General features: G+C 58.3%; 1 protein-coding gene across 1 annotated transcript in view; it reads right to left on the minus strand.

Annotated features, from left to right (window-relative positions):
- Positions 1 to 26,634, minus strand: part of CDH4 (cadherin 4) — a 533,618-nt gene that overhangs the window by 506,231 nt on the left and 753 nt on the right. Inside the window, exons 2-3 of the mRNA XM_049650379.1 lie at positions 26,351 to 26,440; positions 25,225 to 25,336 (exon numbers count right to left, since the gene is read on the minus strand). Coding sequence (XP_049506336.1) covers positions 25,225 to 25,336; positions 26,351 to 26,440 — 202 coding nt within the window. The remainder of the gene's footprint in view (positions 1 to 25,224; positions 25,337 to 26,350; positions 26,441 to 26,634) is intronic.

The raw sequence follows: 26,634 nt of genomic DNA on the forward strand, positions 1-26,634 counted from the left end.
TCCACCTCCTCACCCATCTATCCATCCATGCATGTACCCATCCATCTACCCACCTGTCCCCCATCCTTCCTTCTACCCACCTACCCTTCCTTCCTTCCATCCATCCATCCTTCCTACCCACCCACTCACCCTTCCCTCCATCCATTCATTCATTCATCCATCCTTCCTCCCTCCCACCTACACCCACTCATCCACCCATCCACCTGCCCATCCCCCCACCCACCCACCATCCATTCATTTCATCCACTCATCCTTCCACCTGACTTAGCCTGAAACATCCTTCTGCGTGGAGTGGCCCAGGGAGAAGGAAGCATCTGGAGTGTGTGCACAAAGGTCCAGCCCCAAAGCAGACTTAGTCCTTCCTGGGCTGGGGGACCTTGGGCAAGGTTCTAGTGCCTCCCCAGACCATCTTACTCACTCACAGAAGGAGTGCAGCTGGCAGGGGAGGGGTATAAGGGCAGCGATTTCCCCCTGGAAAGATGGAAAGATGCGCCAAGCGGGCTGTGGAGGGTACAGGGCCGTGCGGGACTCTGCTGGCTACGGGGATATCCCAGTGCCACTTCTGGCCTCACAGGACATCACCAAGCAAGTCTCAGACGTCTGTTAAGGCAAACGCCGAGAACGCACAGGTCCCTCTCCAGGCACCCTCAGCCCCCCAGCACCACCCCCGCACCCCAAAGCGCTGCTAGCTGGTGAGACCCTTGTGCCCTGTGCTGTAGGCGTGCACGGGCAAAGCCGCAGGCAAAAGAGGCCGAGAATCAGCCTGCCCCCGAGGAGAGGGAGGCCTGCGGAGGGTGCAGAGCTCAGCCAGAGTCACCCCAGGGACTGGAGTCCCCGCCCCCAGCGCCCTGAGCTGCGTGGAGGAAATGAGAAGGCAGCCCTGGGCACGCTCACGGCTCAGTATGTTCCAGACCCCACGGGGACCAGCCGCTGCTAGGACTGGACAGGGCCGGGCACACAGGACAGGGTGCAGGGGGTCACCCCTCCTCCTCCCTTCCCCCCATCACCCCAACACTGCTGGGGCCTCCGTGAATTCTCCATTTGGCCTGGGAGCAAAAACCAACCCCCCCCAGAAAGGGGCTGTCCATAAACCCCACTCCCACTACAATGGCTGGGAGAAAGGAGTTCCCCGCTTTTTAAATGTTTTTTGTCCTTTCCTAATAGGATCTGGATAAGCCATTTTCCTTTTAAGCCCAGTTTGCTTGCAAGGAGCCAGAGTCTGTGACTTTCGCCGCAGAACCTGATGATTTTATTATCGCCTGAAGACCGTGAATCCTCTTGAACGGCCGACACAGATAAAAGCCGTGTGTTGTGGGGGCCGCGCTGCGTCCCGTGAGGGGCAGCCCCTAATGTCAGCGCCAGGCGGGCGTGCTCCAGTCGTCAGCGCCTTCACCCGTGGTGGCCACCGAGTCCTGCTTCCGCGTCACCTGTCCCTGCCGCCCGGGCCCGCGGTAACCACAGCCGCACCTGTTGCCGGGCCGAGGGCAGCAGGGGGTTGCTGGACCAGCAGGATCATTAATTAGGAACCGCTAGGCGCCCGCCCCCTTTTGCAGGGGCTCCTGGCCGCTCTGGGTGGATGATGTGATCAGCGGGCAGCTCGCCTCCCCCCACCCAGGCCCCTGTGAGACCTGCCTAAGTGCCTGAGGGTCACCCAGGTCACCCCACAGTGCATGGCCACAACCTCCGACACCGGTGGGCAAGAGAATTAGGCTGCCAGTCAAGGGGGACAAATGTGATTTTTTCCGCTAAAAGAGGTTACACAGTTCAACTCTGGGGGCCTGAACCAAAGATCAGGAAAATCCCATTTTCACGGATCAGCTAGGAACTGTGGCCACTCCACGCAAGGGGGTTTTTGTGGGAACACGTAACCAGAGAACTCCACCGAGGAACGCATTCTATTTGGGAAAAACAAAATCACGAGAATAAAAATATGCCTGAGGCTTCTCTCAACAAATGGATTTGGATAAACAGATTTTTTTTTTTAAAGGCTGATCACTGTCCTTCCAAATCCTATTGGCTGCGATTTTCTTTCATCCTGTGAAACCCGATCTCATTGAAAACATGTGGCGCCCAAATGGTGTTTCCCTGTGGCTGGAGGAGCAAATGTGCACTCGTTTCCGGACAGACACGGCTCAGTGCCAAGTCACCTGCCAGTCCGGGCACCTGGGCATCTCGGCACAGCTCAGCTGCTGGACCGTCTTTCCGAGCAGGTTGGGAAACCAAGGTCTGTCCCACGGTCATGCTTTCCTTGTGGGCTGCTGTTGGGGGGGCGGGGGTTTACCCAGTAAGCCTCACCCGCCGGGGCAGGGGGGTGCCGGACGCAAGGACAGACACGCAGGCCCAGAGGCACGCCCGGGTACCCAACGCACAGTTCTGGAAGCCGCCCCAGCGAGCGTGGGGAGGATGTGCAGGGAAGGCAGCTTCTCAAGCAACCTGGGAACCAAGCCCGTGGCGTCCACCCAACTCCAAGCTCTGACACGCACCAGATGCCCCGCAAGGGGGGGATTGCGCTGGGCGTCCCAAGACTGCAGGCTGCTGTGGGAAACGAGCACAGCTCACAGGCTCACAACCCCCATCAGTCCCCTCAAGTGTCTTCGTTTTCACGAGCTACCAGGGGCTGAGCGACGACCATCCACCAGCAGGTGCATGGCGAGGGCACACCTTTGACTTCTGGACACCGAGGCCACCGTGGCTGTCCCCCCAGGGTGCAGCTGAGAAGGCAGACTCCCAGAGGGTACACGGCATCAGGGCCACGGAGCAGGGGGGCGGAGGACCCCGGCATCCACGGCACGTGTGGAGATTCTGTGTCCCATCTAAAGTGGCCGTTTTACCACACATCCAGTGTTCTGAGAGGCAGCGTGGAGAAGTCTGACGTCAGCTGTGTTTAAAATGACAGGGCTGAACTTTCCCATCCTCCCAACTGGGCTGGCGGACGGTAAGCCTTGGGCAGATGTCAGTCACAGAGTGCAAGAAAACAAGCCCAGAGGACGTCTGAGTGTTCACAAAGCAGTAACAGATGCAGTTCTGAAACTTGCCCGTAAACCAGTGAGAATGAACCCGTCAGATCCTTCCCCGCAAGCTGGCACACACATCCTTTCTCATTGTTTTATTTTAGGGTTTCAGTGTCTTGTGAACCAGACCAATATGCAGGGCTGTTAAGAAGCGTTTATACTGTCATATGTTTGTTTTCACAAAGTTGCCGAGCAGAAGTGTTTGCTCATAATTTCCCTCCTTGAGGAAAAGCATTAGCTACCAACCGCTCTTGGCTTGTGAACTGTAACCAGCAGCCCCTCCCACCTCAAGTGGGAAGGTTCTATCCGATCCGGAAGGTTCTATCAAGTCGTGCGCAGAATGGCTGGAAAGCCTGGCCTCGTAAAGTACCGCCGTGGGATGTCCAAGCGTCATTGGCCGCTGCACCCCTGCAGCAGGGCTGGAGGCCTGGGGGGAGGGGCCCTGGGGCAACAGAACCCAGGCGGCTCCCACCCCCTGCTCTCCACGCAAAAGCCCTGGGAAGGAGACCACGGGCCACACGCACACAATCTGGTCAACATGCCATCAACCTGAACACCGGTCTCTAATCTCTCAGCGCCCTGCCGGGATGGTGGGCGGGTAAGGCGCCCACATCCCTGCCAGGAATGGCTCCCTCGGGCTCTGTACGGCCGCCCCACTCTGCTCCCAGGCACGTGCGACCCCACCGACCGGGATGCACTAGCTGTGCAAGTTCACGGCCTTGGGAAGAGGAGCCGAGGGAAGGGGTGAGGGTGCGGGAGGGGAGCAGGCTTCCAGCCCCGGGGACGCCCTCCCCGTGAGGGCGCACAGGGCCCTACGAGCACCTCCCGAGCAGGTGAGCTGAACAACAGCACCCCAGCCGTGCAGGCTTTCAGGGGAGTCGCGCCCGTTTCTCTAATGAGGCAGAACATTGACATTTGGATTCCACGTCTCTGGAGTAATCCTGTCCTTTCCTTATCTGGGATGAACAGAGCAAAAAGGAAGTGGGAAATTGGTTCATTCTTAACCCTAGATTTGCAGTTACAGGTCATTAAATTGGAAACTGAATACACTATCCATCAGCGGTTAATAATGTTTCATTTCCTTTATCTTTCACCGTTACGGCCGTCGTTACGGGTGTCATTATCATCTGCCCAGCAGCGAGCGCTGGGCGGCGGGGCTGAGGGGGCAGGCCGGGCTCTCCACAGCTGTGTCCCCGTGTCCTCTGCGTCCCCTCCAGCCGCCCGGGTCTTGGGGGCTGTGGCTTGCAGGCACGCGCCCCAGCCTCTGGCCCCATCGCCGGACCCGCGCCGAACTGCCCTTACGCGGCCAGCCGTGCGTTCAGCGTGACCTTGGCAACGCCGTCTCCGCTTGTTGGCCTCGGTTTCCTCATCTGTCCAATGGGTGGACAACACCATGCGTCACGTGCTTGCATGAACGCTACGGATTGATGCATTGGGAGCAAGAGGTCTCACCCAGGGCCCGTTCTCTCCCACACGTTACAGAGAAGGGCAAAGCGGAAGCGGGGGCATCTGGCAGAGGAGTAGAAGGTGGGGCTGTGTGCCACGTGGAATCCGGCCCACAGCCTGGAGTTGGGGCACACAGCACCCCTCTCCTCGCCAACTGTCCATGGCTGCTTTTGTACGACAAGGGCAGAGTCTGGCACGTCCCGCCGTCCTCTGCCTACGCAGCCTCGATGATGACTGTGTCAGGCCCTCTACAGGTGGACGCCCTGGCTCCCCAAGCCGTTTAAACCCTGGACCCAGGCCTTAGAAAGTTCCGCTGACTTTCAAAGAACCCGTGTGGGGGCTTCAGCCAATTTGGATGGGTTCTGCTCGCTCGTTAATACAAACAAATGGCCCCTGGACAGACCGCATTCCAGCAGCCACGCACCTCCTCAGCACCCGGGCAGGGCACACATTAGGGACACGTTAGCACCTGCTAAGCACTTAGGGATGACGATCACCGGGTGCTGGGAGGAAGTGATGAATCACCAGATTCGGCTCTGCTGTATGCTAATGAACTAGAATTTAAATAAGAATTAAAAAAAAAAAAAAGAATGCACCAAAACTACCTGAAAAAAAAAAAAAAATCACAAAACTCCCCAGAGGGTTGTCAGCAGCAAGTGGGCTCGCAGAAGTGCACGGCCCTGTCGGCTGAAGACAGATGTCGGATTTCCCTGATGAATCTGCGGTTTGCGTAGACCACACCTATCGCCCTGCTAGGAACGCTAACAGGCGCCAACGTGCAGTTTGCAAGAGAAAAAGAGGAGGGAAAGGCAGATTTTTTGAGCACCCAGCCTCTCGACGGAGGACGCCGGTCACCCCGGGACATGGCTTTAAAGGAACGGCCGCGGAAGGGCCCCTGGGCGTGAGGCGCAGGGACACGCGCACACCCAGCGTCGTCACCGGGATGCAAATCAGCGCCACCTCCTAAACGAGCGGATCCCGAGCCGCACAAGGAACACAGCCTCTGAATCAGCAGTTCTGAGTTCCGCCCCTAGGGATTCGTCGTGAGGAAGTAACGGGAGACGGTCCGTAAGCCGGGTTCACAAAGACTCATCACGGCACGGATTCCAGCAGCAAAGATCCAGGGAGTCCTGTCCCCGCACACGCACGTCACGCCCACACGTGTGCAAACACATAAGCACACCACACAACCACATGCTTGGGCACCTGCACACGGACACGTCGCACGTGGACACCCACTTACACACCCACACAAAGCACGCGTGTGCACATACGAACACAAGCTACAGGTCTGCATTAGATCGCACCCACGTGTGTGCTTGTGCACACACACAGGAGTCCCATGCACACTCACACACACTGCATACATGCACATGCACCTGGTAGAAACAAAAACCTTTCAAAGGTCACGTGAAGTCAACAGTAAGTATACCTAGGGGTACCTGGGGGGTCAGTCAGTTAAGCCTCTGACTTCAGCTCAGGTCATGATCTCACCGTTCATGGGTTCGAGCCCCGCGTCGGGCTCTGTGCTGACAGCTCGGAGCCTGGAGCCTGCTTCGGATTCTGTGTCTCCCTCTCTCTCTCTCTCTCTCTCTCTCTCTGCCCCTCCCCTGCTCAAGCTCTCTCTCTCTCTCAAAATAAACAAAAAAATAAAAAGAAACCACCTTGTCTAAAGTGTGCTTGCAGAGGTGAATCCTTGCTCTGTTTCATCACTAATTATGCTCCCAAGTGGCCCCCACGCCAACCGTCTCGATTCCTCTGAAGCCTCTCTGCAGAGCAGCTGGGATTCTCGAAGGCACAAACACCAGAAGCGTGGCCGGAACCTGCTCAATCAACAGATGCAGCACATGTGTTGTGTTTATCGTGTCGGCAGTCCGCCTGGCGGAGCTGAGGGGGGGCAGGGGGGCCCGTGGCGGGTGCACAGGTCCGGGGTCAGTTCCCTTACGTGGGCTCCGAGCACACGGCCCCTTCGGCTTCGGCGCTGGCTGCACGGACGCCCCTCCCCCACACGATTTATGGGGCCCACTTCCCGGAGGGGGTGACCGGGCACCCGAGGCCGCACACCGCTGCCTGGAACCCGGGGCGTGAGGGAGAGCCCTGCCCACCACAAACCCGGAGCAGGGAGGCTGACGGCCCAGAGCCACGTGTCCAAGGGGTGAGGACAGCGTGCGTCCTGGGTCTGCCCCATCTGCAGACCCTCGGGACCATCGTCACTTTTCTTGAAAACTCATGACTTGAGCGGGAAACGTTTCATCAGCACGGGACAGGCAGCCAGTGGCACTCACCGTCCAGAGCGATGGAACGACAGCAGCGTGAGACGGGGCCCGGACGCCGCTGCCCCCCACCCCTCGCTCAGGGGAAGGGAGAGGAGGTCGCACACTCGGGAAGGTCGTCCAGGCCCCCGGCCGCAGCCAGAGCGACGGGCGCACGCCTCACGCATGGACGCCACGCGCTGTGGTCTCCCCTCGGCCCCCTCGCGAGCCAGACCTCCACTTCTGTTTTAATGGACTCCTTGATTTTACGGAAGCACGTGTACTTAACAGGCAAATTTATATCAATGCCCAACATGGCGCTTATAAATAAGCACAGTAAAAGCAAAGCAACGCCACTAAATCTCTGCTCATACCTGCTGCTTGCTTTCTCGGTGAAAAATCGAGATTTGCAAGAATCGGGGCGTCCTGGTTCCGTCCTGAGGCCTGGGAGACAGCATAACAGGGTCTCTGTCGCTGCAGGACCCCCGGCCCAAACGCCGCGTGGGCCCTGGGAACCCCGACGCCCTCCAGACCTACCGCAGACGCCATACCTCAGGAGACCATGCGGGGCCTGACTCCCTGGTCCTCAGGCGCCAACAGCCCGCGTTTGGACAAAGTGCCGTTAAAACCCACTTGCCCACCTTCGTGGGCATTCCGCCTCCAAGTAAGGTTCCTTCTGCCCCGCTCACCTGCACCTTCCCCCCACGCCCCCTTCTCACACCCAGCCCCAGGGAACGGCCACCCCACCCCACCCAGCCCCAGCCCCAGCAGTCAAGGCTCATGGCCAGTGGGAGGGTGGGGCCGTCGTCAGACCTGCCTCGCCGGTGGCTACCGACAGGTGATAGGTGTGGAGGTCTATTCTTTCACACCAGGCCCAGCCTTGACCTCCTGGAGTTTCGTCCTTGCAGCCACGGGCCCTGACTAGGATGTCCCCCTTCCTTCCAACTACCTGTCTGCAAGGAGTGTCTGAACCTCCTGTTAGCGTGAGCCTCCACACAGCCGCTCTGTTACTGGAAACGGCATTAACCCGCCATCAAGCTTGGAGTCCGGCCCGGCAACCGGGGTGCTGGACTCACAGAAGGTCACAAAACTGGAGGTTTTCACGTCAGGGTTTGCACTGCTCACGTTTCTTGGGCACTAGGGGTGCAGGCCGAGTCTGCGTCCCCACAGGGCTTAGGCGAAGGCACCGCCCTCGCAGGACGCAGGCTCCCCGGTTCTCAGACCCCTCCCACAGTCTCCCTCCACCATCAGGGCACCCGGTCTAGTCTCAGGGGCAGGCTCTTTCTTCCACCCAGGAATCCAGCAACCGTGGGTGCCTGGCCCCTGCAGGTGCACGGGGAGGAGGGGAGGAGATCCAGCCACTGACCTTCCCAGGCTGAGTCCCAAGGCAGCCCCATGGCAGCCGAAGCACCCTCCCCACGGGCAAGGGATCCTAGCCTCCGGTGGGGGCTCTGGAGAAGACCAGCCACCAGGGGTGAGGGGAGGTGGGAACCACTCAGGGAAGGAAAGCAGAGAAGAGGGATGAAGGGCTGAGCAGTACTGGCCGAGAGGGAAAGAGGGAGGGAGGGAGGGAGGGAAGGTGGGACAGTCACACAGGCCCCACTGGGCAGGACACGCCCCATCACCTGCTCAGCGACCAGCCCCAACTGGTCCCTCTGGGCCCAGCCTGCTCCAGGCCTGGGGGCACACCAAGAAGCAGGTCTGGGAGCCCACGGGGCGGTGAACGGAGGGCGACAGGCAAGAAAACACTGCCGTAGGCTCTGGACAGCAGGGGAGAAGCAGAGGGGCGAGAGCACAGCTGGTAGCAGAGGCAGGGTGCCCAGCCCAGGAGGCGGCCCCGCAGAGGCCCCAGCACAACGGGAAGCAGGAGGCACTGGGCGCTCGCTTTTGCAGGGTCTCGGGCAGGGCAGGGTGAGGAGTGCTCGGGGCTTTGTGGCAGCCGCAGAGCACTGGGCCCTCCAGCTCGGCTTCCGAAGCTGGTTGTGGTGTTTCAGCAAAGGGTGCGTTTGAGAACGACAGCTGAGAGGCAACAAGGCCCTGGGAGGATACGCCCACCCGTGCCAGCCCCTGCCCACCTCCTGGAATGTTCCCGGACCTGCTCCTGGCCACAGTGTCTTAACTTTGGAGGGACGGCTCTTGGGAACAGCAGTCACGGCCTCGTGACTTCTCACCCTAGACGTAAAGGAACACGGGGCCCCCCTCGGAGGCAGGGGGCCAGAAAAGAGATCCCTGCCCGGGCCTCGACCCCAGGCTTTTGCAAGTCACGGCATATCCACTGGCTTCGGCTGCTCCCAGGAAAGCTGCCGGTCGATCTTGAACCTCCACCAGGAAGGGTCCCGGCCGCCGGGATCTGAAGCCAACCCCCACTTGGGAAGTGAAGTTCATCCCATCAGCACCTCCTTGATCACTGACCATGAGACTCTGGGGTACCGCTCTTTCCCGGAGGCCTCTGGCTCCCCACAGGCCCATCATCAGAGACCCTGCAAAGCCTCAACTCCATGCTTCTGAAGGAGACAGAACATGCTTCGCGGCCCGTCCCCACTCCCTCCCAAATTCCCTTCCAAACTGCCTCCGTCTCTGATTCTGAACTCCTCCTCTGGAAACAACGATTACGCCTTGCGTGTTTCCCTGAGGGCTGGGCATCCCCTGCCCAGGAGCCGCCACCCTCGAGTAACTGCAGGAGGTGATAACACACACACCCCTGGCCCACGAGGAACACATCGTATCATTTCAACATCTACAGAGAGAACCTCCACAGCGCCAAAATACCGCAGCATCACCACCTCATCTGGGGAGCCCTCCAGCTCGCCAAGGCCGGGAGAAGAGTTGAATCAATAAAACGTTATCAGCCAAGCAGCTTGACTCCTGCACATTGAGGAACGCAGACACCTCCAGATCCCCATTCCCTGAGGTCAACATAACTCTACAGACCTACCCAAAGCTCAGCAGCGGAAGGATCCTGGCAGACAGGGCGCCCTGGTGAAGGGTGGTGGTGGCAGGGAGGGACACAAAGTCAAGTCATTTAAAAAATGAAGCCCCCTGGCCCCCAGGTGAGAGACCACCGCGTGCCTTGCCCATGCCGGGACCAGCCAAACAAACCGGGAGTTAAAATTTACCAAAGGGCAGAGCCCATGTGCCTTTCTGCCGGGTTGTAACACAGGCCCTGAGTCAGAGAGGGGCACCAGGGGATGAAATGTGCGGACCAGAGCTGGAGGTGTCATTCACCCCTGCCCCTCGTCCGCCAAGACTCTCGTGAGCCGTGCTGTGCACACAGCACACAAAGAGAGAGGCTGTCCGGCCCTAATGCTCCCGATGCGATAATCACCACCGCCACCCAATTATGCTCTGGGCACCTGAAGCTAATGCGGTCCACAGAGGGGCGATTTCATTAGACTGAGACCCACTTGCCTTACTTTGCTTTGATAACGCCTTAATAAATACACCGAGCGAGCCCCAATACAGAGGTGCAGAATGAAAATACTTTGACTCTTCCATTTTATGTCCGTTCTTCTCTGGTTTTCATGCTTTCAAATTCCCATGCTTGTCAGTTCCAGCCTCTGCCCTTCCAAGAGGTGGGAGAAAGCTCATCTCCTTTCCCTGCAAAGATTCCTTCCTGGGAGGGAGGCTTCGCGGGTGACCCGGGCGTCAGCCTCGCCCTCCAGCTCCCTAGCACACATGCTGCCCCACCTCTAGCTGGAATGCCACGCACACGCACACGCACACGCACACAGTGCAACCACACTCGGGCAGACGTGGAGGAGAGCACAATAAACACTACATCATCACACACTTTAATAAAGCGGTGAGACAATGGAAGCAATTAATCTCACTTAGCTCAGGCAAAGGGATGGGAGTAGGCAGCGGAAGGGGGCTCCACAAAGAAACAGCACTTGAGGCGGGAGGCCCTGGAAGGTTCCCACCAATGACAGGGCAGCTGGAGGGGCAGCCAAAACAAAGGGGCAGCGGGAGGAAGGAAGGGCTGGCAAGTACCACTCGTGTCGGCACGTGGCTCAGTGCCCACCCGAGGAAGGGGTGGGCGTGGCATGGGGGAAAAGGGAAAAGGGCACTGGGAACGTGCCATGGAGGGCTTAAGGCCCTCTGGGATTCGTGGCCGATGGGCCAAACAAAGAGTGCCGCAGCCGCTCTGGTATCTAGGAATCCCAAGATTCACAAGCGCTTCCGAAGCAAGGCGTCACCACCAAGCGCTAAACAATTAACGGCTGTCTTAACGCAGCGTGGCGTCGGGCTGGACCCCACGACTTTCTCTGTCCAACAGCCCCTGACCCCACTGCCGTCTCAGAGACGCTGTGACAGAGTATTAGGCCCAGTCTCCGTTATCCAGCATCCTGGGCCTCCACGGACGCCCACCCCATCAAAACAGACGTGGCCACGAGGGAAACAGCAGTGAGCGAGAGGGCGGGCGTGGACAGCAGCCCCGTCACTGTCCGGCTGGCGAGAGGAAGATGACAGATTATGGGATCACTCCGATCCACGGCGCAAGTGTGGCCTCTGGTTCTCCCTCCCTCAGTTCCCAGGCAGGACACCAGGATTAGCGCCTGGATCAGGAAAGCTCCCTACAGCGGAAGCTACTGACGCCGAGTCTAACCAAACACGTCCAATCTCAAAATCTGAGATCCTTGAAAAGCAAAAGGCAGAAGCACCTTGTCGGTACAGAGCGTCTGGAAATACGTTTAGTGCCCAACTGCACACACACACCTCTGCCCCACGGTCCGGCCTAAGAGTTCAAACAGAAACGAGGCTTTGATTCACGCTCAGGAAAATAAAAAATATGTTAACAGGAGGCGAGGCAAGCCGCTGGGAGAGGTTGGCTTTTCCGTGCCAAAAGACAGACACTGCGAGTTTCCCTGAACAGGTTATCATTTTAACATTGCAAAGCACTAGACTTCGTTTTTAAATAGCAGAACTACAATTATCTCCGCACGCCCGTATCGCCGCTCTGCAGAGCTCCTATGTAACGAAGCAACTGTCAGCGATACGGGCAGGACGCACATGTCTGTGCCACGCTAGACGGCCAGCCTTATCAAAACCCAACTGCATTAATCCTTTCCTTACATCAAAAATCAAATAACTTTCTGGAGAGAGGCTCCAGTCTCACGAAGAGCGGTTCCACTGGGAGACGGTGAGTGGAGATTAACCGCACAATATGGTCGGAAATACATAGATAAGCGCCTGCCTCCTCAGCGCCTGCTGAACACTCGGAACCCGGGACTCTTTCAGAAAGACACACACAAGTGTCCAGAGCCACACGCGGCCTCCCCGTCCCATCTGTCCTCCTTGAGACCGACCAAGAACTCTGGCAATAAACGAGACACCCGTCCGTGGCGCCATTTCCAACAGCAGTTTTAACCCGCGTGGCATTTAAGCACGAAGGAAATAATATTATTTCAAAACTGATAAGGGAGAAACGCAATAAAACAATTCCTAGATAACCGCGGGGAGGGGATGCCTTCCTGATAAAATACCTTTCAGAGTGAGGGAACAATGTGCTTTTCTGCCTGCACAGAGGAGCAGATACCCAGAGGGCACACTTCTGTCCTCCTCATCTTGGGAGTCGCCCCTGCTCTCCTGTGCTCACAGGAAGTGATTAGAGCCTCCTTGAAGCGGCAACCTTAGAAAGCCACTGGGGAACTTCATCTGCACGTCACAGAATGCCATCCTCCCAGAATCCTCCTTTTAGAGCCTGACAACGGGGCCTGTCTCCAGCAGTCCTGGGCACCCGCTCCAGGGCTCCCAGAGGACAGAGGCCTGGCTTAGAAAGGCCTCTCCTCTCGGTGCCTCTTCCGTAAAGGGAGGAGATGCCACCCGTGACACAATTCCAAGCACAAGTGTGGCGTCCTGATCCCAAGTCCCGTGCTCTCAGGCCGCTGCCGTCTTCCGCCAGCCCCCGGCCGTCAGCTCACGCAAAGAAACCCAGGAGGGTCGGTCCCACAGTCCCCACCTGCCTCGACCCAAATCCTGGCTTGTCGGTGTGAGACCCCAGCTCCCCTTTACTGTGATGTTTCCACTGGGGAGAGGCACGAGTAAGATCCCCTCACACTGTGACAGAGCCGTCCAGTTCGCATGGCACCTTCGCTCAGGCCCCTGGGGGGTGCGGGGAGCGGACGACCTCCAGGCCGAGGGTGCCGGAAAGTCACATCCCTATTTTAGGTTCGCGTGGCTTCATGCACCGGACGAGGGTGACAGGTGAGAGGCACTGATGCAACATCGGGTGAGCAGGGGAGACTTTCAGAATCTACATGCAGGCACGTGAGCCTCTTTGCTGCAGCCCGTTGTTATGAGATGCCAGAGCCAAGCCCGCGGCCCTGTGCCAGCCCCAAGGGGAATTTAATCCTGCTCACAAAGAAATTAGGAAGGCAGCCCGCTGGCCCCTCCATCACGCTGATTCAGCGTAGCTGGACGTAAGGACTGTCTTCTATCACTTAGGAGGAAAGGGTGCCCTTGTCAAGGGGCTCGACTTAATACAGAAGGTGCAGGATCCAAAGGGCACGGGGACAGTAACACACCAGGAGCACTTGTTTCCCAGGCCGGCCCTACGGGTTTTCTCTAACTGCTCGGTCATCTGCTCTGCACACTCAGACTCCTCGCATCCAAGGAAGGCAAGCAGGACGGGAGAGGCGGGCAGACTAACATGAGGAGGCCCTTGTTTTCCAGTCCCCCAATTTATCCCTGTGGAGCTCTAGAAAGTTCCAGAGTCTCTGTGCCCTGGGATTCCTACCTAAAAAGCGGAGACAAGCCCATTCTAGTTTTAGGGGCTGCCACAAAAGGCTGCCACTGTCACCGTGTTTAAAACCCAGAGACTCGTAGGCAATACCACGTTACAGCATTTTCCAATGCAAATCCCCAGAGCAGGGCCAGCTCAATGACCCACAAACACAGGGCAGGTTTAGCCAGGACTGAACTACCGCAGTAAAAATTCACCTGCAGTTTCCGGGACTAGGAGTCCGGAGCATTTGTTCAACGTTTGAGCCAAAAATACCCGGGAGAAAGACTCCCCCTCTCTGGAGAAGCTCGTACCTGGCTTCTCCATCGTTCAACCACCAAGGAAAACACTTGAAGCTCCCACTACACTCCCCCCACCCCCATTTTCAAAGGATCCGAGACTTTAAATGGATTTCAAAGGCCCCTGTAATTCTGCCAGCATGACATTTTATGTCTTATAAGGTACTCTTATTAGCCAGGATTGTAGAAAATTGTCGTTTACCAGCCATTAACCTTTCAAGCATGTAACTATTTTTTTCCCCACGTGGAAGTCTAGCTTACACTTCTCTGCAGATCAATCCTGAAGCCGTCCAGCTCCTTTAAGGCAAAAAAAAATTCATCGAAAAGCCTCCCTGTTCTGAAGAAAACATTAAGTTCTGTAATTTTACAGACGTCTGATCGCAATTTTATCACCTTCAGCCCTTCCTGGCATTCTGTGTTTTATCTTAAGATATTAAGAGCTACAGTTAAGACAAGTGATCTAACCCCTCCTTTGTACTGAGGGAAGGTGGGAAAGAACGACAGAGGGAAAAGCGTCCAGCTGTACAGAGGGAGAACTGGCACCACGGCCACACTCGAGTTAGCCTCTGACCCCGCGGGCGCGTCCCTGCTCCAGCGTTAAATACGACCTGACACGATCCCATCACCCCACAGCCCTGTTCCTAAACAACCACGGCGAATAACTCACATTCTCACTTGCCTCTCCATGAGCCCACAGAGCTTGAAGGAAGCCACGCCGTTACTGACTGCTTCTGAGACACACGCCCTCCGCCAACAGGTCTCTGGCCACACGTGAGAACGTCGAGAAGTCCCCACACAAAACCGTAAAAACCTACCAGATGCAGCTGCCATCTCGCAGAAAAGCTCCCACCTCGAAGGCCGGCTGCCCGCGTCTCGGGGCTCGACTCTCAAGGGGAGCGTCCGAGGTCCTCCGCCGCCGACCGAGGCGCCTGGAGAAGACAGGTGCCCGCGGCCCCGGGCGCCCCCCCTCCCCCGGTCACGCATCGGGAATGAGTCCGCTTCCTGCTGGGGCCTGGACGTGGGCTGCACCCCCCCAGCCTGGGGAAGGGAGAGAAGCAGGGCAGGGCGGGTACCGCGGGGCTGAGCAGGGCCAGCTGCACTGGCTGAGGCAGTAGCACCTGTGACCCGGTGACCTGGGGCAGCTCAGCTGCGCCCTCAACAGGCCGGGCCTGCCTCCCGCTCGTTGTACGTCCGCCTGCAGGGCCACCCAGACTCCCCCGCGAGCCCAGGGCTCCCATTCGTCTCCTCCCACGGCCAGTGCGACTGAAGGTCACGCAGGTCACGACATGCACCTGGGGTCACACAGCCGCCGACGGGGCACTGGGTCTGGACACCCCGAAGCCGAACAGTCCCGGCCCTACACCCAGAAAATCCGGGACCGCGGTGATGGTCGGGGCAGGGGGACGACGTCAGGCGCCAGCGGGGGAGCGTGGACGCGGGACCCCGAAGCGTCACGCGTCAGCAGCCCTTGCCTGGTAAAGGGGGGCCAGTGACGCGCCTGCCTCCCGGGGTCGGTTGCGCAGGTGCACGCAGCTGGCCCCGGGGAGGCGCCCAGCACAGAGCCCAGCTCAGAAGAGCCGCGGTCACCACACGAGAATGACCGTCCCACCGTGACGTGCCGGTGCTCGCCGAAGGGGGCTGCACGCGTGGCCCATCCTGTTCACGGCGCTCAGTAATCAAACGCCCACGGGCGTCCCTCCGACGGGCCAGCCCAGGCCCGCTCTCAGTACCTCGCTGAAGAATAAAAAAGAAAGGAAGAAGGGGGTCTTTCTCCCGGAAATCCCCTCCGACTACCAAGCAGCCCGAGGGTCAGGACCGAGCCACCAAGTGGCTTACCCAGCAGCTCCGGCCACCAGAGGCAAATGCGGCCCCAGGGCCCAGCTGGGGCGCGACTTGGGGACCCCAGGCATCCTGCGTCGTCTCCTGGCGGGAACAGGCTGCCCACCCAGACCCTGGAGGAGTCAGGACGGCCGGGCTGTGGGACCTGCGGCAGCAGACTCCCCGCGAGGTACCCGGGGCTCCCCGGCAACCGCTCAGGGTACCCTGCGACCATCCCCGGGGAAACGGAGGCTGCCCCCAACGCAGCTGCAAAGGAGCAACGGCGACAGGGGCTGGGCCCTTGCAAACCGCCGAGTGGCTGCTCCAGGGCAAGCCGGCTCCCTCTGCTTTCGGAGGAGCCGAGCAGCCGGGCGGGAACACCCTCGGAACACGAGGAACGAGACACTCGGAGACGGAACTCACGCCTTTTTGCACCGGCTCGGCAAAGCAGCCCTGGGGGGAGGAGAGGCGCCTTGTACCCACGCCTCCCTGCCCGAGAGCAGGGGGAGCGAGCGCAGACATGCGCCACTCCCAAATGCACACCTGGAGATTAACACGATATTTACGACACATCTACGCAATATCACCTGAGCTATCATCCTTGTTAAGATGGCATCTGAAAGGAAAGATAACGGGAGGAGAGCCAACGTCCCACATACATTTTAATTCCGATGGAACCCTCTGTCACGCTCTGGAACACGGAATGCTGTGTCACCGTGCTGAGGGGCCTCATCTGCCGTCCTGGAGACACGGATGCTCACGGCCTTGTTCCAACCACCCCACCCCCCGAGGCACGCCTTCCGATGCGGGCTACCCCCCCCCACCCCCCACACACACCCTCAGGGAGAACACGGTTCCTCACGAGGGATGCTGACCCCTGGGGTCCTGAGCCCTCTAGACCCAAGGCCCTCAGGCTTTAATGAACATCCGCTTCCCCACGAGACACATCAAACAGGCAGAGGCCCAGGCCGCATCCCCAGGATTTCTGATGCGGTGGGTGTGGCAGTGTCCCAGGCACCTGTAACAAATGATCACCAACTCGGTGGCTTCAAGTGACAAAAATTTATTCTCTTGGAGTTCTAGAAGCTAGAGTCCAAAGTCAAGGTGTGGGAAGGGTCCTTCCTGCCTCCCCTCCTGTGGCTTCTCCCCTGTGTCTTCTCTTCTAAGGACGCCTGTCACTGGATATAGTCCCCCTCCCCCCAGATCATCCAGGATAATCTCATCTCAAGATCCTTACTTAATTATACCCACGAGAGCCTTTCTCCAAACAAAATCAGCCACAGGTTCCAGGGACATGTAGCTTGTGGGCCCCCACCATTCAACCCAGGCCGGAGGGTCTGGGAGGGGACCCGGGGTCTGCCAGGTTTCACAAGTGCCCCCCAGGCAGGTGGTTCCTCGGCCACAGGTGGACGTGCTAGGTCTCTGCTCTCCAGGTAAGGAAACTGAGGCCCAGGGAAGGGAGGGCACCCCAGCTCAGCCCCCCTCCCAAGAATGCCCCTGACTCTGACCCTGCGCTCTTCTATGAGCCCTGCTATAAGCAGGAGCCCGGGGCCATGTGTTCAGCAAACGAGGGGTCCCCCCTCAGCTTTCCAGGCAGGTCAGTGTCAACAGTGTTCAAACTCACACTTGGGTGGAAAAACCAAAGCAAGACAAAAACCCGACTTTCTTCCGAGTCAGGTGCACAGGCACACGCACACGGTCCTGAGGGAAGACCCAGAAGGTAAGCCTCTCTCCGTCTGGTTCTGGTCCGGAGACAGAGAGAGAAGGATCCTTCCCGGCAGACACAGGTCTGCACACGCCCCACCCCGGGGCTGGAACTCAACTGAACTGTATCCAGACCAGGCCAGGAACGCCCCCCTCCGCACCTGTGGCTCCTGCTGGTCCCCTCCCATCCTCCGGGAGGACCGTCCTCCTAGAGACAAGGCGGGGACTGGCACTCTTCCGCCCGTGGATGTTTATCTGTCGCTGAAGGCTTACCTTAATCCTTCCCAAATCCCCACACACTGTCAGCGAGAAAACAGTGAAACCAAACAAGGCAACGTTGGCAGCAGCCAGACCGGAAGCTGCTCTGGGCTTGGGAGCCTCTGCTTACCCTTCACGCCCTCGAGTGGCAAATCACATCTCGGGACCCACGAGGAAGCTGCCAAACAGGGTCCCAACTACGGACACAGCTACGGCAGGTGGGGGCCCCTGCCAAGAGGCGGGACTGGATGAGGGCTGCGTGGGGCGTCCAAGAGCCGGGTTTCCTCGGTCACCCTGGGCCCCCGCTTCCCCCGCGGTGAACAACTGCTGAGGACCCCTCGGAACCGCACGAAGGGACATGAGGAGGGGATACACGTGGGAGCAGGAAGCGACCGTGTGTCCCTCCTTCATAACGCCCGCGGGAGGCCCCAGGGATGCCTGGAGTGTCGCCTCACATGCACACGGGTCTGCGCAGAAGCAGCCTGGGGATGATTATGGATCTCGGGTCATTTTCTGGGTGAGCCCAAAGCCATCACGAGGGTCCTCCTGAGCAGAGGCCAGGTCAGAGGTGGTGACGGGAGCACAGGGGAAGGTACGGGCAGAGGTACCAGCATGGCCGTGAGGTCAGAGCCTCCAGAAGGAATCAGCCCTCCTGCCCAACCGCCCCCCTGCAGACTGAAGCCCAGAGGACCGGCCCCTGTTGGAGTTCTGGTGTCCAGAACAGCGAGAGGATAAATTTGTGTGCGTTAAGCCACCAAATACGCGGATCACTGGGCTACGCTAAACTAACACAGTCCATGACCTAAGCGGACTCCTCCCTGTAGAAGTCGTGCGGGGGATGGAAAGTCACAGAAACCCCTGCACAGAACCAGGTGGGCCGGGGCGTGACCTACCAACACCCTGAGCCCGCAGGTGTCTCGAGGGCATTAAGTGAGAGGGCAGGTTAGCACTCGGGGGGGGGGACACCCGCTTGAGGATAATCAACTAGGTTTGCTTTGTTTTGTCTTCTTTCCTGTAAGAAAGGAAGTCAGGGAGCCAACCTGAAACAGTGCCAGAGGCCACCAGGAGAGGGCAGCCTAGAGCGCGGGCAAAAAGTCACCCAAATTCTGAGCCTTCTGACAAAAGCAAAGGGTTTCACCACCACCGCTTGCAACAGGCCAGGCCCCCCTCTGAGGACGAAAACTCAGAGGCAAGTGCCCTGAGGTTTCACAAGAACACACGCGGGAGAACTTTGGACTCTCGACGCAAAGAAACTCACATGAGGGTATTTTTTTTTTTTATGGTGAAATCCATTTTAAGTAAAGATTGTTCCTTCAGAAAGTCAGAAAAATCAGGACATTCGAATGCTTGCTTGTTCACTTGTTCTCAAGTTCTCAAGTCATGATTAGTTCTGGCATCTACTTCAGTATGCTGCAAAGAAAGGTGGGGGAGGGGGAGGAGGAGGAGGAGAGGGGGAGGGGAAGGGGGAGAGAGGGAAAAGGAGAGAGGGGAGGGGAAGGGGGAGAGAAGAGAAGAGGCGAGGGGGAGGTGAGGGAGAGAGAGGGGAAGGGGATGGGATAGGGGGAGGGGAGGGGAGAGGCCTGGAAACCTAAAATGGGAGGCCCCTGCAAACACCTGGGACCCCAGACCCAGGGTAGAAAGGACCACGGCAGATGGAAGGCACACACAGCCGGCCAGGAGAAAGTGCCAGAAACCTCCTTCAAGCCACGGTCTGTGGCCCCCCTGGCGGTCCACGATCGTAGGCCTCCTCACTGTCCCCAGTGCCCGGGTCACCATGTCCAGCTTCCAGGCTGCAGGCCTCGCCTGGGGGGGGGTCTCTCCCGGCCTCCCCCAGCGCTGGCAGGGCTCAGAGCCCCCTGAGCACATGCCCTGGACCGTCTGCTACGTGCCCAGAATTGAAGACTCCTGTTGGCCTCACGGAACCCTGGCTCTGCTGATCCTGGGGCCGGTTCTGCAAACCCAAGGTGTCCACAGAGTTTGGACCCACTTCAGATGAGCCCTCGCACATCAGTGCCGCCCGTCCAGCACCTCCTGATACACTGGGCTTCTGTTTGTTGCAAACGTCCAAAACGGGAAACAATTAGCACGTCTGAATGCTTGATAATTACTAATTTTCTGACGGTGCCCGGAACATCTGGGCTATCCTATGTGCACGTGACCTTGGCGCTCCGGAACCATCTTTGCACATGGTACGTGAGGGATCTAAATGAGCTACAAGCGTGGGTCTGGACAGACAGGGAAGGCACAGCAGATCAGCGCATTCTAGCCAAGCTCCCGACTGGGGTCACGGGCTTCTGATCCACGAAATGGGACCAGTGCTACTCGTGGGCAGAGCTTTCGCGAGGATCACAAGGGCGGTGTCCGCGGAGGCTGGCAGGCAGCGTGGCCCGAACTCCGTGTTGTCACGGGACAATCACACAAGGCCTCCCGTTTCCTCATCTCGAGAGGCCGCTAGAACACGCGGTTCTGAACCGCAAAACCTTCACCTTCAGGCCACAGCTTCCACGCGTGCATCATCCTCACGTGTAACTGGCGTGTGAGCTTTCGGCACTGAGGGTTTTGATTTGGTGACAGGTGATTATACACATGGGGCAGAAGTCAGAAGACGGGAACTCCCGACACACTGCCTCAGGGACCCGGTGCGCAGCACCCAGTCGGGCCACGAGGGCCGCGTCCACGGGGGCGGAGCTCACCGTCGGGGCGCGGTCCTGCTCTGTGCCCACTCACCTCCACCTAGTGGAGACCGAGGTTCCCCAGAGCCGGTCGATATTGCGGACAGAGACGAAGTCCCAATGCCCGCCCTCCTGGATGAGGACAGCTAAGAGAGCCCATGGAGACTGTGCACTCCACGATGGGAGGGGCAGACACGTAAGGACTCATCCACATCCTGGCCGCGGACTCGAACGTGGTGCCCGTTCATTTCATCTGCCCAGCAAATACTTACTGAGTGCCCACGGCATGCTCTCAGCTAGGCATGGGTACTAGCCAGGCCACTAAAGAGAGACGGAAATCAGGGCCCAAGGAACAAAAACTGAGAAGGACCCCAAAACCTGGGCACAAGTCAGAGGATGAAATGTACTCCAAGTTTCCAGAGACAAGGACAGGCACTAGCTAGGGTGCACAGCACTGTTTCCCTAAATCAGGAACTGTGTTGGGTCACGTACGGCAAGAAACTCAACTGCGGTGTGTAAGCCTCATTCTTCTCATCTCTTGGAGGACAACGAGCCCACGGGTTATCTGGATGCCCTTCAAGGACGCCACCTAGGATCCAGTTCCCGCTCTACCGTCCTCACAGTCACAAGATGGTTGCTCTGCCTCAGACATCACATCTGTCTTCCAGGCAGGAGAAGGAGGTAAGAAGCAAAAGGCAGAAGGCGTGGCCAGCCGAATCTGTTCCTCTTTACCAGGAAGAAAAGCGAACAGAGCCACGCAAAACCCCCTTCCCAGAAGCGTCATCTAGCAGCACACCCTAATGAGGCCCCACGGCTTGAACTGCCACCTTGGTGTGAGGGCGTCCACCTGCTGGGTGAGCCTCTTAAACAGGACTCCGCGTACGCCAGGCGGGTGGGTACAGAAGGGGCGTCGCCGAGGAAGAGGGCGAGGCGGTGCTGGCCGGGGGGTCACCAGCGCCATTTACCAGCTCACTCACGGCAGCTCCCGCTCCCTCGCGACTTAACCAGGGCGCCCCAGGCGTGCCAGGGCGTCGGCGCTCTCAGGCTCCTTCGTTAAGTCTTCATCTGAGATGAAAGCCCGCACGCGGCCCGCACACACGCCGGGCACGAAGCCGGGGGCTGGGTAGGCGGGAGGGCTCGCTTACCTTCTCGCGCGCGCCTGGGGCTGCCTTCTGCCCTGGCAGGAGCGACCTGTCCACACCGAGGGGGCAGGGCGGCTATTTTCCACGTCCTCGTCCAGAGGAGATAAGGGTACTCGTGGCCGCGCCGATCACATCGTGGCAAATGCTCGCTTGCTGACCGCAAACACCTGCACTTGGACGGTCTGGGACCGTCCCGCCCCCTCCCGCCTGGTACGCAAAGGAGTCGCTCATCCCACGACGCGGCAGGTAGGGCGCCGGCAGCGGATGTCGCTGCTTGTCTCCCTGCGTCCACCCCTCCCTTCCTCCTTCCGAAAACAGAATCCCACTCGCTCCGAGGACACGGCTCCACCAGGTGGGGGATCGTAACAGCTCTAACCCAGATACGGTGACACAGCCCTCTCCTTCCCAGCGTCCCCACCCCTCGCGGCTGGGAGCGGCGGGTGACCAAGCTCCAGCCGACCAGAACAGCGAGCCACCCGACGAAGTGCTTGCTTTCCCGGTACAGGGAAGGGATGCGGACGGTGCTACCCCCTCCTCGCTTCATCCTGCTCCAACCTCATGTGCGATGCCCGGAGCCGCAGCAGCCAGTTTACAACGATGAGGCAATAAACCGAACTGACAAAGTAAAGACGGCAGGGTTAAACCAGGCAAGTGATGATGCCGCTGATAAGCCACCGCCCCAGCCCTCGACCATCTCTCTCCTCCTTCTGAACATCCTGAAATGATCTAAAATAGTAAACCAGAGTGACAGGCTGCGGCCCTCATGAAATTTCCGCTTTAGGTAAGAGAGATGACCGAGCAGAGAACGGAAGTCCTCCGATGAGGGAGCAGAGTGTGGCCCAGGGTGCACACTACGGCCCCACGCTCACGCAGGAGGGGAACACAACAGCTCGTCATCGAAGCAGACTCCTCTTTTCCGTGTCACTTGAGCCCGCTTCCCCTAGGTAAGGCCCAGACCCCTCCAAACGTTTCTACTCACACGCTGCCTCTTTTCCAGCACCCGGAGGAGACAGGACCCGTGCGACATGGGTCCCCACCACACATCCTGTCACCCTCCCATCCTCGGGCGGAGCCGCTCTGGGTTTTCCAGAACTCTGCCCGCCACAACAGAGCAATGCAGGTCACCGCATCAGCTGCGGCCTCCTCAGCAGGGCTGACCGTTAATTATTAACAAAGCAGAGAAAAAGACACCGGCTGGGCAACCGGCCCCCGCTCAACCAGGGCTCCCAGAACGTTCCATTTGGGCCCAGGGAGAAACCGCTTAACCAACCTACTTTGGGTATTACCATGCACCGGTGATCGGGGCCGTAGTGAACTACCTTGAAAACAAAACCACAGCTAAGAGTCCATGGGACCACACGCACGTGCTTGCCAGAAAAAGCAGACACAGGAGACAGAACTCGGAGGGGATCTAGGAATCTAGGAACCAGGGGCACTCGTCCCACAGAACGCTCCGCTGGTCCAAAGGTCCACAGTACCATAGTATTTGCTGTCCTATTGGGGAAAACTATTTTAAGCCTAATTAGCATGAAATTTTTAGAACGGAAATGCTTTTCATTCAGACATAAAACAAAATGCCACGACATTTCTTCCATCCACTTATCATAAATAAGTTAATTACCACGTAACAAATCGCTCCTTCTGGAATCTGGAGGTTCGGGGCTGCTGGTAAGCTGACTCAGGCAGAGAAGGAGCCACTGAGCAGTCGTTAATGGCTTACGGCGTACTTACAATAAAATGGGGACGCCGTGAAGCTTTGCTCATCAAATGAAGGTTAAGCTCTCTCCGTTGGAGTAACTCAATTATAAGGAGTCATTATCAGCTTAACCTGATTCCTACCAGAATAACAGAAGTGTTGTGCCAATATCTTATCTTGGACCCACACATCTTCACTGCAGTCTTGTCACTTGCAAAGTTTGTACACAGAGACATTTTTATCTGTCCTGGTTTGAATGTATGTCAGCGTTGGCTTTTGCTTCCGTATCTGCAACAATTATTTCTGAGATAGAAAACATCTCTCGGTCCCTGAGAACGGCGTGGTGGAGGGGGACGGAGGCAGGTGCAGGAGAAGCAGTGGGGCTCCAGCCTACCCCAGAGGAGGCGGGGAGCAGGCCCCAGTGACTGGGACACAGCTCCCCTCAACCTGGGCTGCGCTGGGCCACATCTCAGGTACAAGTAAGGGCCCAGAAAATGAGTCCCGCATCCACAAAGCCTGTCTGCTGGTCCCAGTTCGCCTGCCATGGTGGGCTCTTCACCCCGCGCTGGGTAAAAACCATCTGGGCTCACGGGGCAGGCCAACATTCAGCCAGCGATCGTGACTTCCCCACCACGCGGGCCAAGAGCGGAGGGGCCAGCTCTCCACCGGCGGGTGGGGGGGGAGACCAGACGCCTGTTAGAAATCCCACGTTTCATCATAAGAGGTCTGAGATTCTGCCATGCTCTTCTGCGGTAGGTAGTACTTATTACTAAAACAGAGGCCTTCTTTCTGAAATTCCTGGGTAAAAGCGAAACTCCAAGATCCCATCAGGTGTGGCTCCTTGCCCACAGAGGCACAAGAAGCCAGCTTCCAGATCAGCACACGGGGGCACCACAGCGTCCCTGTTGTGTGCAACAGTACAACGCACTGAGAGTAGAAGAATGTTCCAGGCCTTCCCTGAGGGCACACAGGGATGCTCGGGAGACCAATCCATCCTGAAAGAGGGTCTACCCTCTCGAATTCTGAAATGACACGCACAGCACATTCACAGAGCATCTCCTAAGGCTCTCACCACATATGCCTACTCATGCAACACGCCCATTCTGCTTCCGGGCAACTGCCGCGGATTTTTGGGGGGAGGGAGGGTGGGTAATCCACGAAAAGGCTCCACAGATGATGCCCTTAGCAGGTCAACGCAGATGACAACAAACAGGTGAGGGAAGCTGCACTCAGCCCCAAATAAAAATCCCGTTCACGTAACCAAGAACAAACAGGATAAGTGACCGAGCTCTGTCCCCGAGGAAGAGAATCCGAAAAACCCCCACCACCGCCCCCCTAAGGAGCTGCTGTCAGCTCTTGAGAATCTGAGATTCCCTGAAACCCAAAGCTGGGGAGAAAGTCAGCGCTATGAGGATTATTTAGTCGTGAGTGCTGAAATTTAGCTCTGAAGCCTTATCCAAAGTTTGCTCCCTCCGTCACTCCGAAACCGGCTAAAAGCTGCTGCTTCTGGGAAGGCGCTCAGCCACGGTGTTCGCGGTAGGACTTGGAAACCTCACAAGGAAGGCCTGATTGATCTCCCCTCCCATACACATGGGAAGTTTAATTAGTTTGTCTCGAAAGGGAAACGGATCAACATACAGAATGATCTCCTGTCTCTTGACTTTTGAAGCTGCCTCTGACGTTCCCATCACAAACGTGGATATAATCCTACAATTACGATAAAGCTAATTGGTAGTTCCCTCCTGCATGTGTGTTTTCGTGTTATCAGTGGGGTAGTAATGAAAATGAATACCACATTTGTGAACAGAACGTCTGTGGGTTTATTTACCGCATTTCCAACAACATCGTCTGCTTTATCATGCATTTCAAAGCAGGGATAATTTAAGAATCCAGAATTTCATACATAAAAATACTTAGCAAGAAAGTCTCTCTCTCTGCACATTATTTGGGTGACGTTACATCCGAATTCCAATTTGTTGCCCAGGAAATGATTCACCTCACTCAAAAATGACAGGCATTCTGAATCATTCACCTGGGATGCAAAACGCCTTTGAGGTACACGGAGGGACACCTCATTGACCTCACAACCGTCATTTGGCAGACAGCCTGCCTCAAAGACAGCCCTGACCCGCCTTTTCCACGGCAAGGTCTCCCCAGTCCAGAACACAGTGTGCGATTTCTTCCCACCCCCCACGCCCCCCCTACCTTTGAGAAGCTTCTCTCCTTCCAGAATATTCTCCGAGATTAGTGCCGTGTAGTCTTCTTCGGAGAATCCAGCCTTGCAGGTCTCCCGGGCTGTAAGATCCCCATTATGGGCCTGAGAACAGAAAGAAAAGAGGTCGGGACAAACGTGAAGTTGGCAGAAATTTAATCCAACCCCTTGTCTCTCAGTGGCTGCCGCAGGCAGGGTCTGGCCTCTGGCTATGACAGAACCACCTGAGCCACAGCCTTCCCCCCAAGCTCCCCTGCTTCCGTGCTCTCAGGGACTCACCTGGTCCAACAGCACCCTCCTAGGGGGATTCCGTCCCAGACCCCACGGAAGCCCGGAACCGCCCAGCACCCAACCCCGTATAAACTCGGTATAAACCGTTTTTTCCTCGACACACACCCTCCGGTCGAGCGCGGTTTATAAACCCGGCGCAGTGGGAGATTAACAATAACGACGAAACAGAACACTTGTGACGTGTCCTGTGACTGTGGTCTCTCTCCCGGGCACCTTCTTGTCCTGGGCTCACCCTCCTCGTGCCCAGGTGACGGGAGGAGATGCCCTGCGCCATGGGATGGACGTCACGTGAAGGACGCGGCACGTGACGCAGCGCCAGGCTGCACCTGACCTTCTGACCTCGCGTCAAGGGGAGGGTCCTCTGCTTCCCGCGCGGAAGCGGCGGGAGCCCAGCGCGGGTGAGGGGGTAACTGCTGGCTCGGCCTGGGCACGGGGGTGCAGGCGGGGAGGAGGGCCAGCGGATGGCAGGGCTGCGGGCCTCGGAGGGCCTCTCTGTCCCCGCAGAAAGCAACGTCTGAGGAGTGTCCGAAGACAGCCGAGGAAGCCACAGAGAGGAGGGAGGTGCAGCCAGCCGAGGCCCTCTCGGCCACCGCCCCCCGGGGCCCCAGAGCTGGGCTTCTGTCTTCTCTGTGGGTCCCCAGGGAGGGAGGCGGCGGCAGAGCAAGAGAGGAGGTCCTCCCTGAGGCGGCTCAGCGCTGGGCAAGGAGGGAGGCTCCTGGCGACGCGGCTCCACCCTCCAGCCCTGGCACCTCCACTGGGCTGGACGCTTGTCCGCCTGTGGAGCCCCCATCTCTGGCCCAAACGGGCGAGACAGCTGCCCTGACTGACCTGAAAGGGTGGGTGTCCTCGGGTCTTGCCCAGCGGGAGGGGCTGGGGGGCGGGCGGGGAGCCCCCCGGCCAGGCTGCGGGGGACAGCAGCTACAGGTCAGCCTCGAGCGGAGGGGAACCGTCGAAGAGACGGCGCGCGCGGCGGGACGCTGGGCCGAGACGTCGGAGCGCAGCGGCCCCGCTCCCCGCGGCCAGCGCTCGCCGGCAGCAGGGGCGCAGCCCGCGGTCGTGGCTTCGCGGGGCCGCCGAGCGGAACGCGCCTCCCGCCGCGGCGCCCGCTCCAG

This window comes from Panthera uncia, assembly GCF_023721935.1.
Source record: "Panthera uncia isolate 11264 chromosome A3 unlocalized genomic scaffold, Puncia_PCG_1.0 HiC_scaffold_11, whole genome shotgun sequence".
Lineage (NCBI taxonomy): Eukaryota > Metazoa > Chordata > Mammalia > Carnivora > Felidae > Panthera > Panthera uncia.